General features: G+C 43.4%; 1 protein-coding gene across 1 annotated transcript in view; it reads right to left on the bottom strand.

Annotated features, from left to right (window-relative positions):
• Positions 1–15931: 15931 nt before the first annotated feature.
• The window catches only part of NDUFA12 (NADH:ubiquinone oxidoreductase subunit A12), an 18531-nt gene continuing 16749 nt past the window's right edge, over positions 15932–17713 (bottom strand). Inside the window, exon 4 of the mRNA XM_006027048.3 lies at positions 15932–16202. Within this exon, the coding sequence (XP_006027110.1) occupies positions 16022–16202 (181 nt within the window). The 3' untranslated portion in view covers positions 15932–16021. The remainder of the gene's footprint in view (positions 16203–17713) is intronic.

Genomic DNA, 17713 nt, shown 5'->3' with positions numbered 1-17713 from the left:
TTGTAAGAACAGTTACCCTCCTTGGAAAAGCCATGCTGTATTAATAGCCCTGCGCATGAAATCTCAGCTGTTATGCACAAGATATATTTTGATGCATCTGAAAATCCTTTGAGTTACGGAGGATGTAACAGTCACTTACCCTAAAGCTAATCTGAAAATACAAAACAAAGAACGGGTATAAAAAAATAAGCATTAAAAAAAAAAAAGTTATGGCATAGCAGAGGTAGAATAAAAAACCAGATGCCTTGATTAAAGTGTATGAATTTATAGAAAACAGAAGTTCCTTTAACTGTGATTTGTCCAAATACAGTTAAACTAGTATAAATATTAAACTTAATATCACATTTTGTGATAAAACAATTATTCCTGAGATGAACCCCCTGCTGTATGCACTTTAAAATTCAGTATATGTTTTTAATGGCTGTTGACATAGTTTAATAATGTAGGAAGATACCTTATAAAGTCTGCATATTTTATTTTAATATTTTAAAATATAAACATATTTTGTATATTCTTCCTAGGCATACCCACTGTTAAAACATTCCAGAAGCACAAAACAATTTGTTAGGCTATCCCTTGAAGGATTGTTCCTGCTCTGAATACTTGATTTTTATATCCTCATAAGGTTTATACCTTCTTTTCCAGCTAATAAATGCTTCAGATAACATTTACTTGGTCTCTTCCAGCAGAAAATAATAATTTTGAGGCTGTAATCACAAAGTATCTCCCTCTCCTATTTATCTGATCAGGAATGGAGAGAAGCAGTGATTTAAATCAGCTATTTCAATCATGTTTTCTATCAGTAAGCAGGAAATCTTGATGTAAAAAATTATTTTTATATTATTTTGCATTTTTCCTTATTCTCCTAGAGAAATTCTTCTTACTGATTTGTTTACAACTAAATATAGCTTTTTATACTAAATCTAGAACTTATTTTTGCTAATCAGGAGGATATACCATGTAATATATGTTTATCAAAGCAATTATATATCTTAAAATCAATTTATTAAAATAACTTTATGATGTTAGAAAATGGTGATTTATGTGAGGTTTTTCTATTATCTTTTTAGTATTTGTGTCAACTTTGAAGAAAATTCTAAATCAACTAAAATTCACAAAACAGTATTTTTAATGCATTTAAATGTGCTGGATATGCAAGAAAAGTTATCAATACATAATTGCTATTTATAACTGATTTATTAAAGAAAATTGTTGTAATGAGAGAATTGGTTTTGGTCATTGTGTCCTACAAGATGTCAGAACTTACAGAGCTCATTCTCTTAAACTAGCTTATATTCATAGTTTGGAAGAGCAAAACAACTTTTTCTGTCTTTTTTGTTTAGCTCCTAGGCACAATCTCAACTTTGAATAAGCTAGTCTTTTGAACTAGCTGAATACAGTAAATAAAAAAATATCAGTGTTCCTGCAGAAAAGCCAATTCCTGTCAAAAGCTGGTTTTATCACTTCAGAAAAGCTCTGGTCCCAGATGTTTAACCAATGATTATGAGCAGTTTAAAGCTTCAGCAGCACATGTGATCTACATTACACTTTTTTTAAATATTTAAGTGATGTTAATAAAGCTTAATAAGTTTAGGTCTTGACATAGGTTGCCAATGGCAAATGTAACTCGGCTTACTTTTAAGAAACATATTTGTCAAATTCGTTTTTGAACAGAAATCCTTTAAAAGACTTTTGAAATAATTGATTTTTGTTGGTCTTGCTTCGATGCATTGTCAGTAAGGCCAAATAAGGAATATTAACTGCCTCTTAAGGGAGTCTGTGCTTATGAAACTTTAAATACACTGTATAGATGTATTTAGCTTTAAACTAATGCAAACCATAATTAAAGAAATTATCAGACATTGCTTTCTTGAATTTAATGAATCTTTTCATGGTCATTCCTGTTGCTATGCTTTGTATTAGAAAAGAAATCCTTGACAGTTGTCAAATTAAACTAACTTGTAGTAAGAGCCCTTGCAAACAGACCCAGCAGAGACAGACCCTTTCTTTGGCTTCCAAGAATCTATTCTGAAATGTGCCTGGAATTGTGAGCTGTTCCAAGTGCTTAAGTGTGGGAAAATTGCTCCTCTTTGGTATCTTTCCAGAACTGGACAACCAGCATCTGAGAGGACAGTTCTTCAGGGTGTTGAGCAGTTGCTACTAATGCGTTGCTTTGATATCTCCCACGGAAGGGGCTCCCCCAGGTATTCAGCTGCATTTCCTATGTTATCTGTCTGAGTTACTGAAGTACCATTTAGTGTGTTTCCCACTTTTCTCTTGAAATATCAGCTATCCAGGGTATCCTAAGACACTTTTACTGGATTCAGCCAAAATCAAGATGACCCTGAAATGTAAGACCCCAATTAGATTCTACAAGCAGAAAATATATAAATGCATTATAGTTGTCCATGTATGGAATCTAATTATTCAAGAATCATCTTAAATTCATCCCCCCACTATTATAGGTGGTAGGAGGAGAGGTGATGAGGCAGGCAGTAATGGGGTAAACAGTGGGGACAGGCAGTCGGGGAGGTACTACTGGGGTATGTGGTAAGGCAGGTGGGGGGCAGTAGTATGGCAGGCAGTGTGGGGCAGGCAATGTGGAGGTGGTGGGGCAGGCAATAAGAAAGGCAGGCAGCTTGCCCCCCTGCTATCCATCTCCCCTCCCCCCCCAACAGCCTCAGGCTGCCAGAATTTCCCCTTCCCCTGTTCCTTTCTCCCCTCCGCTTCTACCCTTTGCCCCACAGCCTCAGTTTCATGCCCCCCCCCCAATGAAATCTGCTCCCCAACCTTTCCCTTTGCCTATGCTCTGTGCGGGTGGGCTCCATACTTGCAGCAGCCTGGGGCACAGAGCATGGCTCTAGCTTGGCCTGGTAGGCAGCGCCATGGAGCTGGCACAGCCTGGCCCCATAGCAGCAGCCTACAGACAGAGCCTGTTGGCATGGAGCAAAGATAAGAAGGAGTGTGGGGGAGGGAGAAGTGGAGGAGTGTGGGGAAGGGAGACGTGGCGTTGGGGGGGAAGGCAGGGGAGTGGCGTGGGTTAAGGCTGGAGCCATAGCAGCTGCCTGCCACCTCCCCGCCCCAGCCTTGTGCTCAGACAAGGGGCTCCCCCCTATGTTAAATGGGGGAAAAAACTTCGTCTTCTAAATTGAGTAAATGTGACACTTGTTAATGGTACCTGCCCAAAGAACCCTAACTTAATCCAGTTGAAAGAATGGCCAATCTGCAGAGGAAAAGTTTGAAGTCTTGCACTAGAGGTATTTATTTCCCCCATTACAATGTAGTAGTGGGTACATATAGAGCAATTCACTCTCAGTTCCTTCATTGAACACCTCACTCAACTTTACCCTACCTAGGAAGATATAACTCCTGCTACCATACTATCCCAATATATACCTCACAACACCTCCAAGTGATAGGGCAGTGTTGTGAGCCCCATTTAGTGGTGAGGCTATGAAGCAAAGTGTCTAACCAACCTGATCATAAAATTACTTGAGCCCTTCCTGTTGAAACTACGCCATGTGTAGAAAAGAATATAAGATTCAGGAGGCCTGAAAGGGAACATGACCCTTTAGCCAAGTGCTATCAGCACTCATCTGGGGGAAGGGAGCAAAGACACCCCTGGCTTAGAATGAAGCAAGTTAGTGCACGAGTGAAAGACAATAATTAATCCAACCCTTCACGTCTAAGTAACAAGCTTTTCAGTTTACACCTTTGCCAGAACATCCATTCAGCTCTAAACATCAACTCCAAGCTGTAACATCAATGGATCTCCAAATCCCAGCATAGATTTGAGCTCCTAAAACATCAGTATGATTGCAACAAAACCTGAATTATTTAATCAAAGATTTGACTCCTTGTAAAAATAGTTCCACAGTAAATTTGATCCATACGTCCCAGTTTTGCCAGGACAGTCCCAGATTTCAGAGGCTGGTCCAGGCTAGCTGGTGAGAATTAAAATGAGTGTCCTGGAAAGGCAAGGGTGCAGGGTGCAGTCTGGCAGGGAGGTGGAGCGCCATGGCATGCCAAGCAGGCAGGCACCCCTGACCACCTGCCCAGGGTACCAGGCTGCCCTGCCCCGACCTCTTCCTGCAACAGGGCTGTCGACTTAGGGAGGAAGGGGAAGGGGAAGGGGAAGTGTCCTGGATTTCAGCCTACTCATGAATCACAGCTGCATAGGAAATTATTTCATTTGAAATTCACGCTAGGCAATCACAGCATCACAATGGAAACTTTAGTAAAAAACCCTCAAAACCTCAAAGCCTAAATTGATTTAATGGATAATGAAAATGAGAGGGCTTCAGTAACACTGAAGAATTATTGGTATTCCCTTAGGGAACTGACTTGGATGATTGTATGGAAATGGTTATCTGAGATTATAGCGCTGTCTCTCCTGGAATTCTTTTTTTTCCATTTGGGGCCAATATCGCTCTTCCACTTCATAAAACAGATGGTCAGGGCACTCCATATTTACAGTTTGCATAGCCTGTACTTCAGAATGATACTGAAGAGCAGGGCTCTTGGGGCACAAGGTACCCTACTTGACCCATACCTTTAGTCTCTTTACTGCCTTCCTCCCCAGGATCCACGCATGACATTCAAGTCCTTCCACAAACCTATGGTGAAAAGAGCCTCATGGCATCCCAAGCGGGAATAACTTGGGAGTATTCCCCAGTAAAGACAAACTGAAAAGATTCAAACTTTTCCTACAATTATTCACAATTGTTGGTAGAAAAAAAAAAGAAGAGCTCCAACACCTATGGTAGCATTTAATCTCATGAGACTTTAGATTTTTATCTTGCCTTATTGCTCCCAATAAACATTCACATGCACTTTTCATTACTCCAAAGGCTGCTTGACATAGGAAGTAAACAAACCATTATTAATACAGTCAAATGCAGAAGGGGGTGTCAATACATTTATAGAAACTAGATAGATAATTATCTAGGTAATATTTTTATTGCTTTGTTTTCTAATCTCAGGAAAAATGGTCTTGCTGTTTGAAGAAACTGCCCAGGGAACTGGAAGCGGCAGCAACAGGTGCTTGGGTTCCTCGTGGCCCACGCTGCCACCCAGTGGCACACAACCCTGGCCAGTGCTGCACGTGGTAGCAAGAAGCACAGCCAGGCCAGCCTGCCTTTATTGCGTGGGGCTCCGTGTGGCACATGTACAGCTCCCAGTACTTGCACGCCACTGGGTGAAGCCCAGGCAATGGAGCTGGCTGCCTTTACTCCTCCCTGCTGTGTAGATCCTGGGACTCTGTGGGGAGAGAAGGAGATCCCTGGGCCCTGCTTCCCGGTGCAGTCCCAGGACCTGCACAAGAGGTGGTGGGGAAGGTAGCCAGCTCCATCACCAGGGCTTCTGGTGGAGCACAAGTACCAGGAGCTGTACATCTGCTGTACGAAGCCCCATGCGATAGAAATGGGTCAGCCTGGCCCCACTCCTCACCATCACGTGCAGCACTGGCCAGAGCTGTGTGTTGCCGGGTGGCAGTGCCTGCACAGGCCACGAGTGCCCACCACCTGCTGCTGCCAGCAGCAGAAGCTGTGTGCTATGGGGGGGGGGACTGTATGTGGGGTCCCCACAGGCCCCCACCATCCCTCACACCCCACAAATGCCACACACCCACACCCTGCTCGCACAATCCCCCACATATACACAGACCACCAACATACCCTATTGCCCACTCACACACACAGCCACACCTGCTCACAACCTTCCCCCACATTCCCCACACCCCACTATACACCCCCCACCACACCCCCTCACAACATACAAGACTAAGACTTTATTTTTTTAGTTGTTATGCAATCACCTCTACATACAGTACACAAACAAAAATCATGACAAAAGTATTTTTTGTAGTAAAATTAAAATATGTTATAGGAGGTGTTTGGCTTTTAGTATATGATTTGGTTTTATTCCGATTCCAGGATTGCAACCCTCCCCTTCAAAAGGAATACTTCCAGGGAGTAAGGGGAGGGACTTCCAGTGGCTAAGGTCAGGGGTTAGGGGCGGGATTTCTGGTCTCAAGATGGCGATCAGGAGGCAGGGCACCTGTCAAGGGGTGGGGCTACCCTTGCAGCCCTGGACAGCTCACCAAAACTCATTAATTGGCCCATCAGCTGAAATAATTACCCACCCCTGTTCTGGAATTTTAGAATAGCACTCCAGCTGTTTGAAAATTTAAGAATTTGCAAAGGTTATTATTTTACAATTCCTAAATGAGATACTTATTCTGTGTTTGCATTTTCCCCCCTTTAAATGTAGGAATATAATCCTGAAGGGGTGAGAGGTGATTTGCACATTGTTCGTCAGGATGAAATCCTATTCCCTTAGTGTAAAGCGTTCTGCAGGTTTTAGGGAAAGGAAATCATGTCCATCTCATTTAGTATCCATAACAATACATATCAGCTAATATGGTATTCAGAATGTGCATAATATTAATGAAGCCTTATTAATGCAAAGTAATACAAAAAATTAAGTCTGTGCAAAAGACAGGAGGCCATTTACTGAACAATTTTTTTCCCCTGGGAAGTTCCTGCTATTGAAAATGGTTCTTTTTCCTAAGTGTGGTTTTATCTCCTAGTTTCACCCTCTGAACCCCTAAGTAGGTCTCTGTCTAAGGAAGTGTTCTCCCCTGACTGGTTCATGGAGGTGCTCAGTCACAGGAAGGCATGCTACAAAAGCTATCTATTTATGCAATATTGTGGGGACTAAGGAACAGGGCAAGAGCTACTTCTTGTGGAAGCAACTTTATTTTGGCGGAGGCTACTGCTGTTAGCTGCCGATTTGTTTTCTTCATTTACGCTGGAAGTTGTTCACCGTAATAGGCTGCAAGCCGTTCTGTACCTGTCATAAGAAATTAAGCTCAACTCTCTATTTGGCCCAGCTCATTTCTCCACGAGTGACCTCTGTCTCCTGTACATGCAAGTTTCTCACATTGCATCTTATGAGAGAAAGCACCAACTTCAGAGAAGCAAGGGCTGTTTATTTCATGTACATACCATGTTTCATCAGTCTTTGACATTCTGCCATTGCAGAGATAATTAAAATCAAAAGTTTTTAAGTGAAAAAGTTGGACTTAGATGTAGCCTCTGAACTCTCAAGCTCTTAATTGATAAGTGTTGGGTACTGATCATACCTATTGTGGGAGGGCAAACCCGTCTTGCTAAGATTTCTCTACTGCAGTAATTTATTCTGCAGTGTCACTGCACTGAAAGCCACCTGAGAGTAGAAACAGATATTGCCTTTTGTCACCTTTGTGCTGCTGCAAAATTTTTTATGGCAGGAAAAGCCAAGCAAACAGATGTTCACACCCATTTTTGCACTACAGAGTGTAGCCATGCTGAAGGTGGTATCAATTTGTGCTGCTATTTAGCGGTGGGTTTACTTTACAGTGGGAGAGTGCAGGAAATCCAGAGCTACCCACACTCTTCAGTTGCCCTAGACAAGTGGGCCAGGGGCTAGACCAGAGGCAGGCAATTATTTCTGCTGGAAAGCCGCTTACTGAGTTTTGGCGAGCTGTCGAGAGCTGCATGACAGGCAGGCAGAGGCAGCTAAATATTAATTTTCTAAATTGTTAGGGGCCCCACGGCCCAGATAGAATAGCCTGGTGGGCCACATCTGGCCCGTGGGCCGCATTTTACCCACCCCTGGGCTAGACAGTCCTGGAATTCCTGCACAGGATCAAGCCCCTTGAGTCCCGGGAATGCCTGCCTGGCTTTCCCTGCTCGCCAAGATGTACCCTGGAATCTCCAGGGTGTCTCTCAGTAAGCAAGGAAAGTCAGAGTTTCCTTCTAAATGACATGCCCCAGAAATCCCCTGGGACATCATCTGATCTGCTTCATTTGGTGACCATCTATTTCTACCCTAAGGCTGTCTGTCATTTCTACTGCTAATGACAGCAAAGTGTAAAGCACCTTTGAAAAGCCTCCTTAATCACAGAAGGCAGAGATACAAAAAGATTCGATAGGTCATCACCCTCACCATGATTGCAAAGGGCTATGCCTCACTGTGTTTACCAGCACTGTATTTGATGAAGTCCCAGACAAGAAGAAAACAAGCAAGGGGGAGGAAAGAGAAAGTAGGTGGTAGCAGACAGAATTATCACTAGCCAAGGAAGCAGAGGCTAAAAACAATGTAGTTAAATAACTCCATCCAGTTTAGGGCTTCAGGGAGAAGTAAAGACAGCACAGATAAGTGCCAGTAAAAGTTCTCAAATGATGGCTATCTTCATGTGGAACCTGTTTTTATACAGATAATTACAAAATCAAACAATCTATAAAATGAAAAGATTTTTTCCACTAAAATTTTGTTAATTACATATTGCCAGAAACTGCTTGTCAACTGCAGTTTGTGCTTTTATCTACCTACTGTATGTTCATATTATTCTTTTTTTTAATGGGTATGCAAGCAAGTAGCACTTATGGAAATGTGGTATTAAACAGCAAGCCCAGAAGCAATCATACAATGCTCAAAAGATTCTAGGCCTGATAAATGAAACATTATTAGCTATAGCAACCTTTTAAAACTAAAACAAATACTGATGGTAATAGGGCATCGAGAATTTTTACTAACAAGTGTGTGTATGTGTACTCATTTACAGAAAGGAATTTTCAGTCAAGGATTCAACATGACAATATCATCTACAGTAGTAAATATCCAACAACCCAAAATATCCAATAGGGCTATACAAAGCTTCGGTCCCCGATTCAATTCGGTGGAGATTCGGCCTGATTCGGCAGCCAAATCTCCAAATCTGAATCCAATCAGAGGACCCTTTAATCTCTCTGAATCAAATTGGAACCCTCCAAATTGATTCAGAGAGATTTGGAAAGATTTGGTGATTCAGACCTAGACACAGCTTTAATGTTTTTTCTACATACCTCTAGGTAGCAGGTGGCTCATGAATGCTGTGATGCTGGGGCACATGCAGTGTCCCACAGAAACATGGGGGGCTCCCCAACATGCTCGGCAGCAGACCTGGAAGTAGACCAGAAGCACTTCCGGGTCCACCAGGGAGTATGCAGGGCCCCCCCTGAGCCCTCTTGGCTCACCAACTGGTGCCTCCTGGGTCTGGGGGGACACCTGGGGTCCCCCTGCGGCTGATTGCCGAGCTGGAGGGCCTCCCCAGTACATTCCCTGGCAGACCCGGAAGTGGACCAGGTTTGCCAACAAGCACATACAGGGCCCTCCCGCACTCCTGTGGGACACTCCGTGCGCCCCAGCATCACAGCAATCACAAGCTGCACCTGCTACCTCAAGGTATGTAGAAAAAACTTTTAAAGCTGTGTCTGTGGCCAAATCCCTGATCAGCATAAAATCTTCAGATTCAGATTTGGCTGAATCAGGGACAGTGAATTTTCTAACCCCAAGGGTAGTTAAGCATTTTAACAGATTACCTGTAGTGGGCAAATTGAGTTGTGCTAAGGCTCTTAGCAAAAGTCGAGGCCTTCCCAGAAATAAGCAATAAAATTGAACAGAGCACCTTCTGTGGCACTGGGAAATGTGAGTGCTATGACTGGTGTGCTAGGTGAGCAAGGCACAACAGTTTCCTTTTAAGGAATGCTTGGCACAGCGCCAGGGGATTGGACAATTGATCCAAATCAATGAATCAAATCACTGTCCCCAATTTGGGCTGAATCTGAATCGAATAGGGCCCGCTTCGCACACCCGTAATATGCAATAGGGAATTTCTACCTGTAATGACCACTAACATGTATCAACACATCCGACCAAATTTAAAAAATGCAGGAAGTTACACTGAGTCCAAACACCTAGCGTTGTAGATACAGTTAGAGATATAAACAAGAAGGAGTCAAAGTAGGAACTTGCATGAAAATTTGTACCCATTATAAACAGTTAGTTCTCTCTTCCTTATGAGCCTTGGAAGTCAAATAATAGCATATCTATCATATGCTATGCTCTATGTATAATTAAATGAAATACAGAATAAAGTACTGTAAGGTAGATACATAACTGTTGAATTAACATGCTTCAAGAGTAGTCATCAATGGTTTGATGTTTGACTGGCAGGAAATATTGACTGGGGCTTTCAAGAGGTATGTCCTAGGTCCAGGACTGTTCAGTACTTTTATTAATGTCTTGTAGGATGGACTGAGGGTACACTTAGTAAATTTGTAGTTAACACCAAGCTGGATAGCATTAGGTTTCAGAATGATATTGGTAAACTGGAAAAATGGACTGAAATTAATCAAATGAAATTCAATAAGGGCAAGGAAAAAGTCCTGCAGTTAGGATGGAACAAGTCACACACAAATACAGAGTGGAGAATGACTGTTTAGACCAGAGACTGCCTACCTGCAGCACACAAGCCACAAGCAGCATGGGTCACCTCTGTGTGGTGCATGATCAGGGCGGGGGTGGGGAGCAGGTAGCATATTGGCAGACAGAACAGAGAGCAGAAAGCAGAGCAACAGATTGGGCAGAGAGCACAGGGCAGGAAACAGAAAAGTGGCACACAGGGCAAAGGAAAGGGGTTGGAGTGGCTATCAGAGAAGACAGTGGTACACCTGCCAAAAAGGTGGGCTCCCAATGGGCTAGGCTGAAGTACTGCCCAAAGGGCTTAGGGGTTATAATGGACAATAAGTTGAATGAATCACTAGTATGCTCTTGCTGCAAAAAAATATTAATGCACTGGGTAGTTTTTACAGGAGAGTCACCTACAAGTCAAGGTAAGTGATTCTTCTGGTCCATTCAGAGCTCACCTGGAGTAGTCTACTACTAAGCACTTACTGCATTTCAAGAAAGACATGGCCAAATTGGAAAGAGTCCAGCAGAAGGCAGAAAAAGTAATCAGAGATTCGGGAAACATGACTTTGAAGTAAAGGTTGGAAGAACTGGGATTATTTAGTCTGTAGAAGACTGTTAGGACTGATAAAAGCATTAAAATATCTGCAGGGTGATTTTTCTTCTTTAAAAAAGGATAGAAATAGTTTATCTTCTGTGGCCATAGGGGATGGGATGAATAATAATGGTCTTAAACTGTAGCAAGGTTAGATATTAGGAAGAATTTTCTAACCCCAAGGGTAGTTAAGCATTTTAACAGATTACCTGTAGTGGGCAAATTGAGTTGTGCTAAGGCTCTTAGCAAAAGTCGAGGCCTTCCCAGAAATAAGCAATAAAATTGAACAGATCACCTTCTGTGGCACTGGAAATGTGAGTGCTATGACTGGTGTGCTAGGTGAGCAAGGCACAACAGTTTCCTTTTAAGGAATGCTTGGCACAGCGCCAGGGGATTGGACAATTTGGGATGAGAAAGATACAAATGTAATGAACAAATAAAAGAAGGTGTTGTGTTAGCGCACAGTGATTCTGGGAGGCCAGGCACAGCTTCTGCGTCCCTGCTTGAACAGTGGGGAAGTCAGAAACAAACATCACATGCCCAGCAGAGGACTCAAGGCCTGGTACCCCCGAAGGTTGACGCTGAAAAGCCTAAGAAGCCACTTGCCAAGTCATATTATGGGAAGGAAAACTGTAATATTGCCTAGGGATTACTATTAAAGTTCACTTGATACCACATTGGATGAGTTTGTGTGTCAATCCTTTAAGGCTCTGGCAAAAAGAAATCCTATTGGTAACAATTGACAAGCCAGATAGAAGCCAGAGATAGACTTATGGTATGAAGTTGGGAACTATAGGTCAAGTGAGCTGGGTAACTATTAGGGGTTGGGGAACAAGGAATACCCCAACTGCCCCCTTTTCATACCCATCTGTGGGATGTTAGGGAGGACTAGTTCCTGAGAGTGCTAGTTTTGGGCAAGTTGTAAAAGCAAGCATCATGACTGATACTGATGCTACTGCCCCCACCCCACAGCTGGTGCCTGTAGTGCTGCAGCCCTTTGTTTCTGATGCATGGTTAAATTTTTGTAAGTCTTGGAAAGTCCTTGCCACAAAAATTAAGTCTGAGGTTGGCAAAAAAGGACAAAAGAAAGGCACTGCTGCAGGGAACATTCCCAGTGTGTGAAGCTTTGCATAAGGAGGTTGTTCAGCTACAGACAGAGGGTGAAAACCAGGAATTGGAGGTTGCAGTTGTGAAAGAGGAGAAAGATGGAAGGAAGCAAAGAAACAGGTTAAGCAGTTGAAAAATCCTGACTGTCAGATGGCTGTTGACATGGGCGACTGGTGCCGCCTTAGTCAGGGGGGCACATGCCCACCCCCACAGCAACCAGTCAGCAAATCGGGGGTGGGGGAGTCCCCCGGTGGCTGATCCCGCTGACCAGGGCGGGGCTGGCATTTGCAGGGAGGTCACCAGCGCTCCCACCTGCACCCCCCTGCCTAAATGGCAAGTGCGGAAGGTCAGGGGATGCACCAGCGCTCTCAGGGGGTGCATGTGTCGCCACTGGATGTTGAAGCTTTGCAGACAGCTGTTAAACAAAAGATGACAGAGGAGAGAAATGAGTTAAAGAATGAATTTCAAGTTAGAGGGCAAGGTAGTGCATAAATTGACCAAGTTCATTTGGATGCAAGAGCTGGCAAGAGGGGCAGAATCTGTCAACTTAGCTTTCAGTACCTCCCAACCCAGAATAGGGAAGGACTGCCCTACTCCCTACTAGGGGTACCCAACCATTCAAGTTTTAGTGGGAGAAAAGGGAAATATAAATAAAACCCCTAATGCTGATTGATATTGGAGCTTTGATCATTTTTGCAACAACAGTGGGTTCCAGACAGTGTTATGATGAACCCCAAATCATTTGCAACTGCAATCCTATAGTGGGCACTTAAAGAACTCACTGGTTAATAGGGAGTGAAAGTTATAGGAGAAATATGCAATACAGAAAGATAAGCCATGAGAAGCGAGTAAGGATGGAGTATAAGGAATTTAAAGGAATGACTGCTTTACAGGTTGCAACCTGAACTCAGAGAGTGCCTGAGGTCAGTGGTTTAGACAAGGGTATGTACCGTGGTCTGTTTGGGCTAAGTAAAATAGCCATTGTGGGTATGAGAGGAAGCCAGTAGCAGAGAAAATTAATCTCTATGCTTGAGACTGTATGAATGTTTGCAACAGAAGTAGAGCTTAATGAGTGGGCTGCTTTGCAAGTATTGTTAAGGTGTTTGTGCAAAACAGTGTCAAAAACAGTGCTGTGTGTTTGCTCAGAAACCGTAACTTGGAAGTTACAGATGCAGGCTACTATGGGCAAGCCAAACTGTCATTCAGACAACACAGCTTCAAGGAGCTCAAACACAGTTAAAAGGAAGAGCAGGAAGGGTGCAGCTCCACCTTGAGATTGGGTACAATAAATGTAAAACAGATACCTTAGGTGCGTCCACACATGCAAGCACGTGCACTTGCAGCAGGTCAAACAGCAGTGACACAAATTTGTGCCGGAGATTTGTGCCTTAGCACACGTGCCTGAACATGCACTTTGGTATAGGGCAAATTGTGCCACTTGGAACAAACTAACCCTGCCCAGCTCTTCCCAGATCTGCAGCCAGGGGGAGCTAGAGGCTGAGGCCAGCACCTGTACTGGCCCAAGCAATATAAAAAGCTGCCTTGGTGAGCAGCTCAAGGCTACTTGCTCTCAGGAGCTTCTGAGGCCTGGGCAGTTGACACATGGGGACCATGCCAACTGAACTGCCCCGTGTGCCAGCCAGAATGCTGCAGCAGTCCTGACCTAGAGTGGCCTCTATACCCTCTACCCATTGCAGCAGTCTGGCAGTGGGGGCTGCTGCCTGACTGTGACCTGATGCCACCTATGACAGCATCTGGCCCCTTGGACCTGCAGCCCCATGTCTGCACACCTACCAGACCTGGATGGGGACTGCACAGCCACCTGGGCTGTGGCATGGGCGCTGCAGCAGAGCCGTCTGCACCTCTGGGCCAGCTGCACAGTTGGCCTTTGTGCAGCACTGCTGCCATGTGTGCCCCCTTCCTGCCATCTGGGCAACTACTGCCTGGAAGATGTGTTCATTGTGGTTGCCCATTTTGAACAGTCAATGCATGGCCTCCTGGTCCCAAATGGCCAGGAGGTCAGCCACCTTATCTGCCCTCCAGCTGGGTCCCTGGTGCCAGCCCTGGGCAGGCTCCTCTGCCTGGGTCCTGCCACTTGCCTGACTACCATCTTGGTGTTCCCTGTTTAAAAATGGCAAATTCTCTGATAAAAAAAATCCCAAATTCACTCTTTAAAATACGCAAAAATCCATGTTCTTCCATGATTAAAATGAACCACTACTTGAGAGAGAGAAAGATATCAGTTGGGCAATATTTTATTGATATATTTACAACTTTAAAGCAATTGAGAAGCCTACCAGTGCCTCTATCATCATAATAAAATAAATTCTAAATATTTATATGCTTTGATGTTTGCTTTTGGGTTTTTTTTTTTATCATAGAAAAATCAGAGCTCCCCCTGACCCCTTCACTAACCAGGATGTGGGGATAGTTGCCCCTGCAGCCACAGCTTCTGCCAGCAAGTCCCATCCTGGCTGGCAGCTGGGCATGCAGGATGAGATGCAGGGGGATATGGGATTTGAAGAAGGGGAATGGGTGTTGGGTTCTTGGGCAAGTGTGTGTGTAGGAGGGTGAGGTGTGTGGGGGTTGGGGAGGATGTGGGGTTTGTGGGCAGCTGTATGGGATTTGTGAGGAAGGTTGTGGGGGGCATGACACATGCACCCCCACAACCCATCCTGTGGCACACAGCTCCTGGCACTGGCAGGAGCAGCCAGCTGGGCCATAGGAGCCATGGCCCGCTGCAGGCATAGCCCCACAGTGGTGCAGCACCGCTTGACCTGGGATCTGCACATGGTGAACGGAGCTGGCCCAGCTTGTCCTGCTAGAGTGCGACTTTGGATGCGAGCCACCCTGGTTTTGTCCAAAGGTGTGTGCTAGCAGAGCAGGCCAGGCCAGATCCATTTGCAGACCATGGTTCAGGTGGTGCTGCACCACTAGGGGGTTGTTCCTGCAGCAGGCCATTGCCCCAATGGCCCAGCTGGCTGCTGCTGCTACTGCCAGAACTGGGGGCTGTGCATCACAACAGGTGGGGGGGGCAGGGGGTGTTGGGCATGTGGGTGGGTGGAGGTGCCGGGGGGGGGCGGCACATGGCCAGCCAGATGGCATTTTGGGCTGCAGCCATGCTCCCCATCTGTCTGTGTCCAGGTGGGGGCATGGCTCCTGCCAGGCAGGGGGCGTGGCTCCAGCCCAAAATGCCACAGTACACCTGGACATGCCCGATGGCACACCAGCGTGCCATGACACACTGGTTGGGAAACACTGTTCTATTGTCTTGCACGACAGACTACTGTGTAGCAGTATCTATGTATAAAGAAATTTGGGGTTCCTTCTGGCCCTACGGACCATCTACTTCAACCCCTAGCAGTTGCAGGAATTGCTGTTCCTACACCATCTCACGCCATCCCAGAAGGATCACTGCCATGTTTCCAACTCATCTGTATTCCTGTTTGGAAACTATGAAATTGGAAAAAAAACAATGACTGTCATAGCAAGTTAGAGTGTGTGCAAGAAAAGTAGGGTTTACTTAAAAACCACAGAGGAAAAAGTACACAAAAATACCTGACAGGGAAAAACCCCCTGATTATAGGTAACACTCAAATACTATTTACTTGTCTTCTGTTAACCTCATTTTCTTTTCAGTGGGCGTGTCTACACAAGACACTAATAGCGCAGTAGCCTAATACTGTGCAGCAGCCTAATACTGTGCAGTAGCGCATCACAGTACAGTGCTAATATGCTGCTGCACAGTATTATTAGGCTACTGAGCAGTAGCATCACTTAACAGTATTCATTGGCACTGCTGCACAGTAGTTCTGATTACTGCACATTTGTTTAGTACTTGATTATACAAGTTCTGAATTAAATGTGCAGTAACTACTGCACATTAATGAACATTTAGATGTGCCCAGTATTTCCCATTTGTTTGTAAGATGTTCCCCACCCCCAGTAAAATAAACATTTAGTTTTGTCAGAGGTTTTTTTGTTTTAATTCAATTAATATACAATTTACATTAAGGGTCTAATTCTAGGTAAATCAGACCTTTGCATTTATTTGCTAGCTGTTGCAGGTGGGATCCACTCCTGTATCTTCTTACGAGTTGTAGAATAGGGGACATATTGCCCAGAAGTACCACTCAGATTAAATTTATGGTTTTCCCAGATGAATTTACGAGCAACTGGTGGATGAGTTGTTGGAGGGTCATCAGTCATGGAGTGAAGCCAGCGATGCCTTCAGAGAAAATAGTGTACTGGTTATTAAAAAGGTATGATCTGTCATAACAAATCCTCCTCATGAACGTCAAAGACTCTTCTCTGAATCAATGTGATACCTGGAATTTATTTTTGGAGCCAAAGTCTAAACATTTTAATGCATCTTAACATCCAAAAAAAATAAAAAGCAACAGTACATGCTATTTGGACAAGGTTGGTAATCAAGTATAATTAACTCAATGAGAAAGTGGCTCATTACTGAACAACAGAAAATATAGCACGTTCTGAATCTCCATGCTCTCCAAAGTGCTATTTATAAAATATTTTAAATAGTTTAATGGTCCACTTTCATATTATCTCTGGATTAGATTAAACTTTTTTTATTCAATGTAAAACCATGGCTTTAGAATTACTAAGTATTTCTTGCAAGGCCACAGTCTCTATATTTTCTAAAAAACACTCTGAATATTTTGTTCTAATTCATTTACAAATGAGTTTTCTGTCAATTTTCCTTAGTTTCATTTTAAATAGAAGCAAAAAAATTAAAAATTTGGCTCAAATAATGTTACAAACAATGCTTCACTATCGTGTCATTCTCCTTAAAAGCCACCTAGTTGCAATGCCTACAGAACATGCAATGGTTAGACAGAGAGGGTGCTGTGAATGCTGTTTACACCACTATTTAGTACAATTTCAATGTTTCTTTGCATGTCCCCAAGTCATTTGTCAATATTTATCAGTCATCTCATTTTATATTTAGATTCAGTTCTTTTGGGCATTTTTGTTGCCTATTTATATGGAACTGAAAAATGTAGCCCTAACTTCTAGGCAGACATACAAACAACAAGAACAAAAGTTGATTACTACTGGCAGCTTTTACAGAGCTCAATACCAAAAGGCTGAAACCAGTAATTTGCATGCAATGCAATGTTTACCCTGACATTTATAATACCTTCCTTACTGTTACTTGGATTTATTTTTAAAGTATGCTAATAAGTAGCTTTGAGATAACAGATAATGATTTAAGTTAAAACATAAAAACCTTACACACAAATTCTTGCAGACCGCATTACAAATTATTAACACAAGTCATTATTAGGCATTTAAAAAGTGATTACAATGTTTATCATTAGCCTATAAAAGTAAATTATACTAAGTCTCCTCTGTGCAAATTACATTAATATTAACAAGCAAAGCATCTCCCACAGTAACCTTTCAACACAAATTTAGTTTGTTCTCTGCTGTCCCATTTCATTCCATCATTCTATTCCAGCAGTCAAAGCCACCTTTACTGCTGAACATTTTCATACCTGCTAGCACTACATAAAATATGTATTTTATGTACAATAATAGGAAGTGAAAACGAAGTTACCAGTCACTCTAGCTAAATGCACCTTTACTGGGGTGGAATTAATGAGGTTTTGGCCAATCAGCTTGACCTAAAAACAAAATCCCTAAGTAACAATAGTGCAACCAAGACGTAATACTGCAATTTTCCTTCACTTAGCAACCCAAACAAGATGACATATT

This window comes from Alligator sinensis, unplaced genomic scaffold (assembly GCF_000455745.1).
Source record: "Alligator sinensis unplaced genomic scaffold, ASM45574v1 scaffold141_1, whole genome shotgun sequence".
NCBI classification, from domain to species: domain Eukaryota; kingdom Metazoa; phylum Chordata; order Crocodylia; family Alligatoridae; genus Alligator; species Alligator sinensis.
This window is presented reverse-complemented; position numbering and strand designations above follow the sequence as displayed.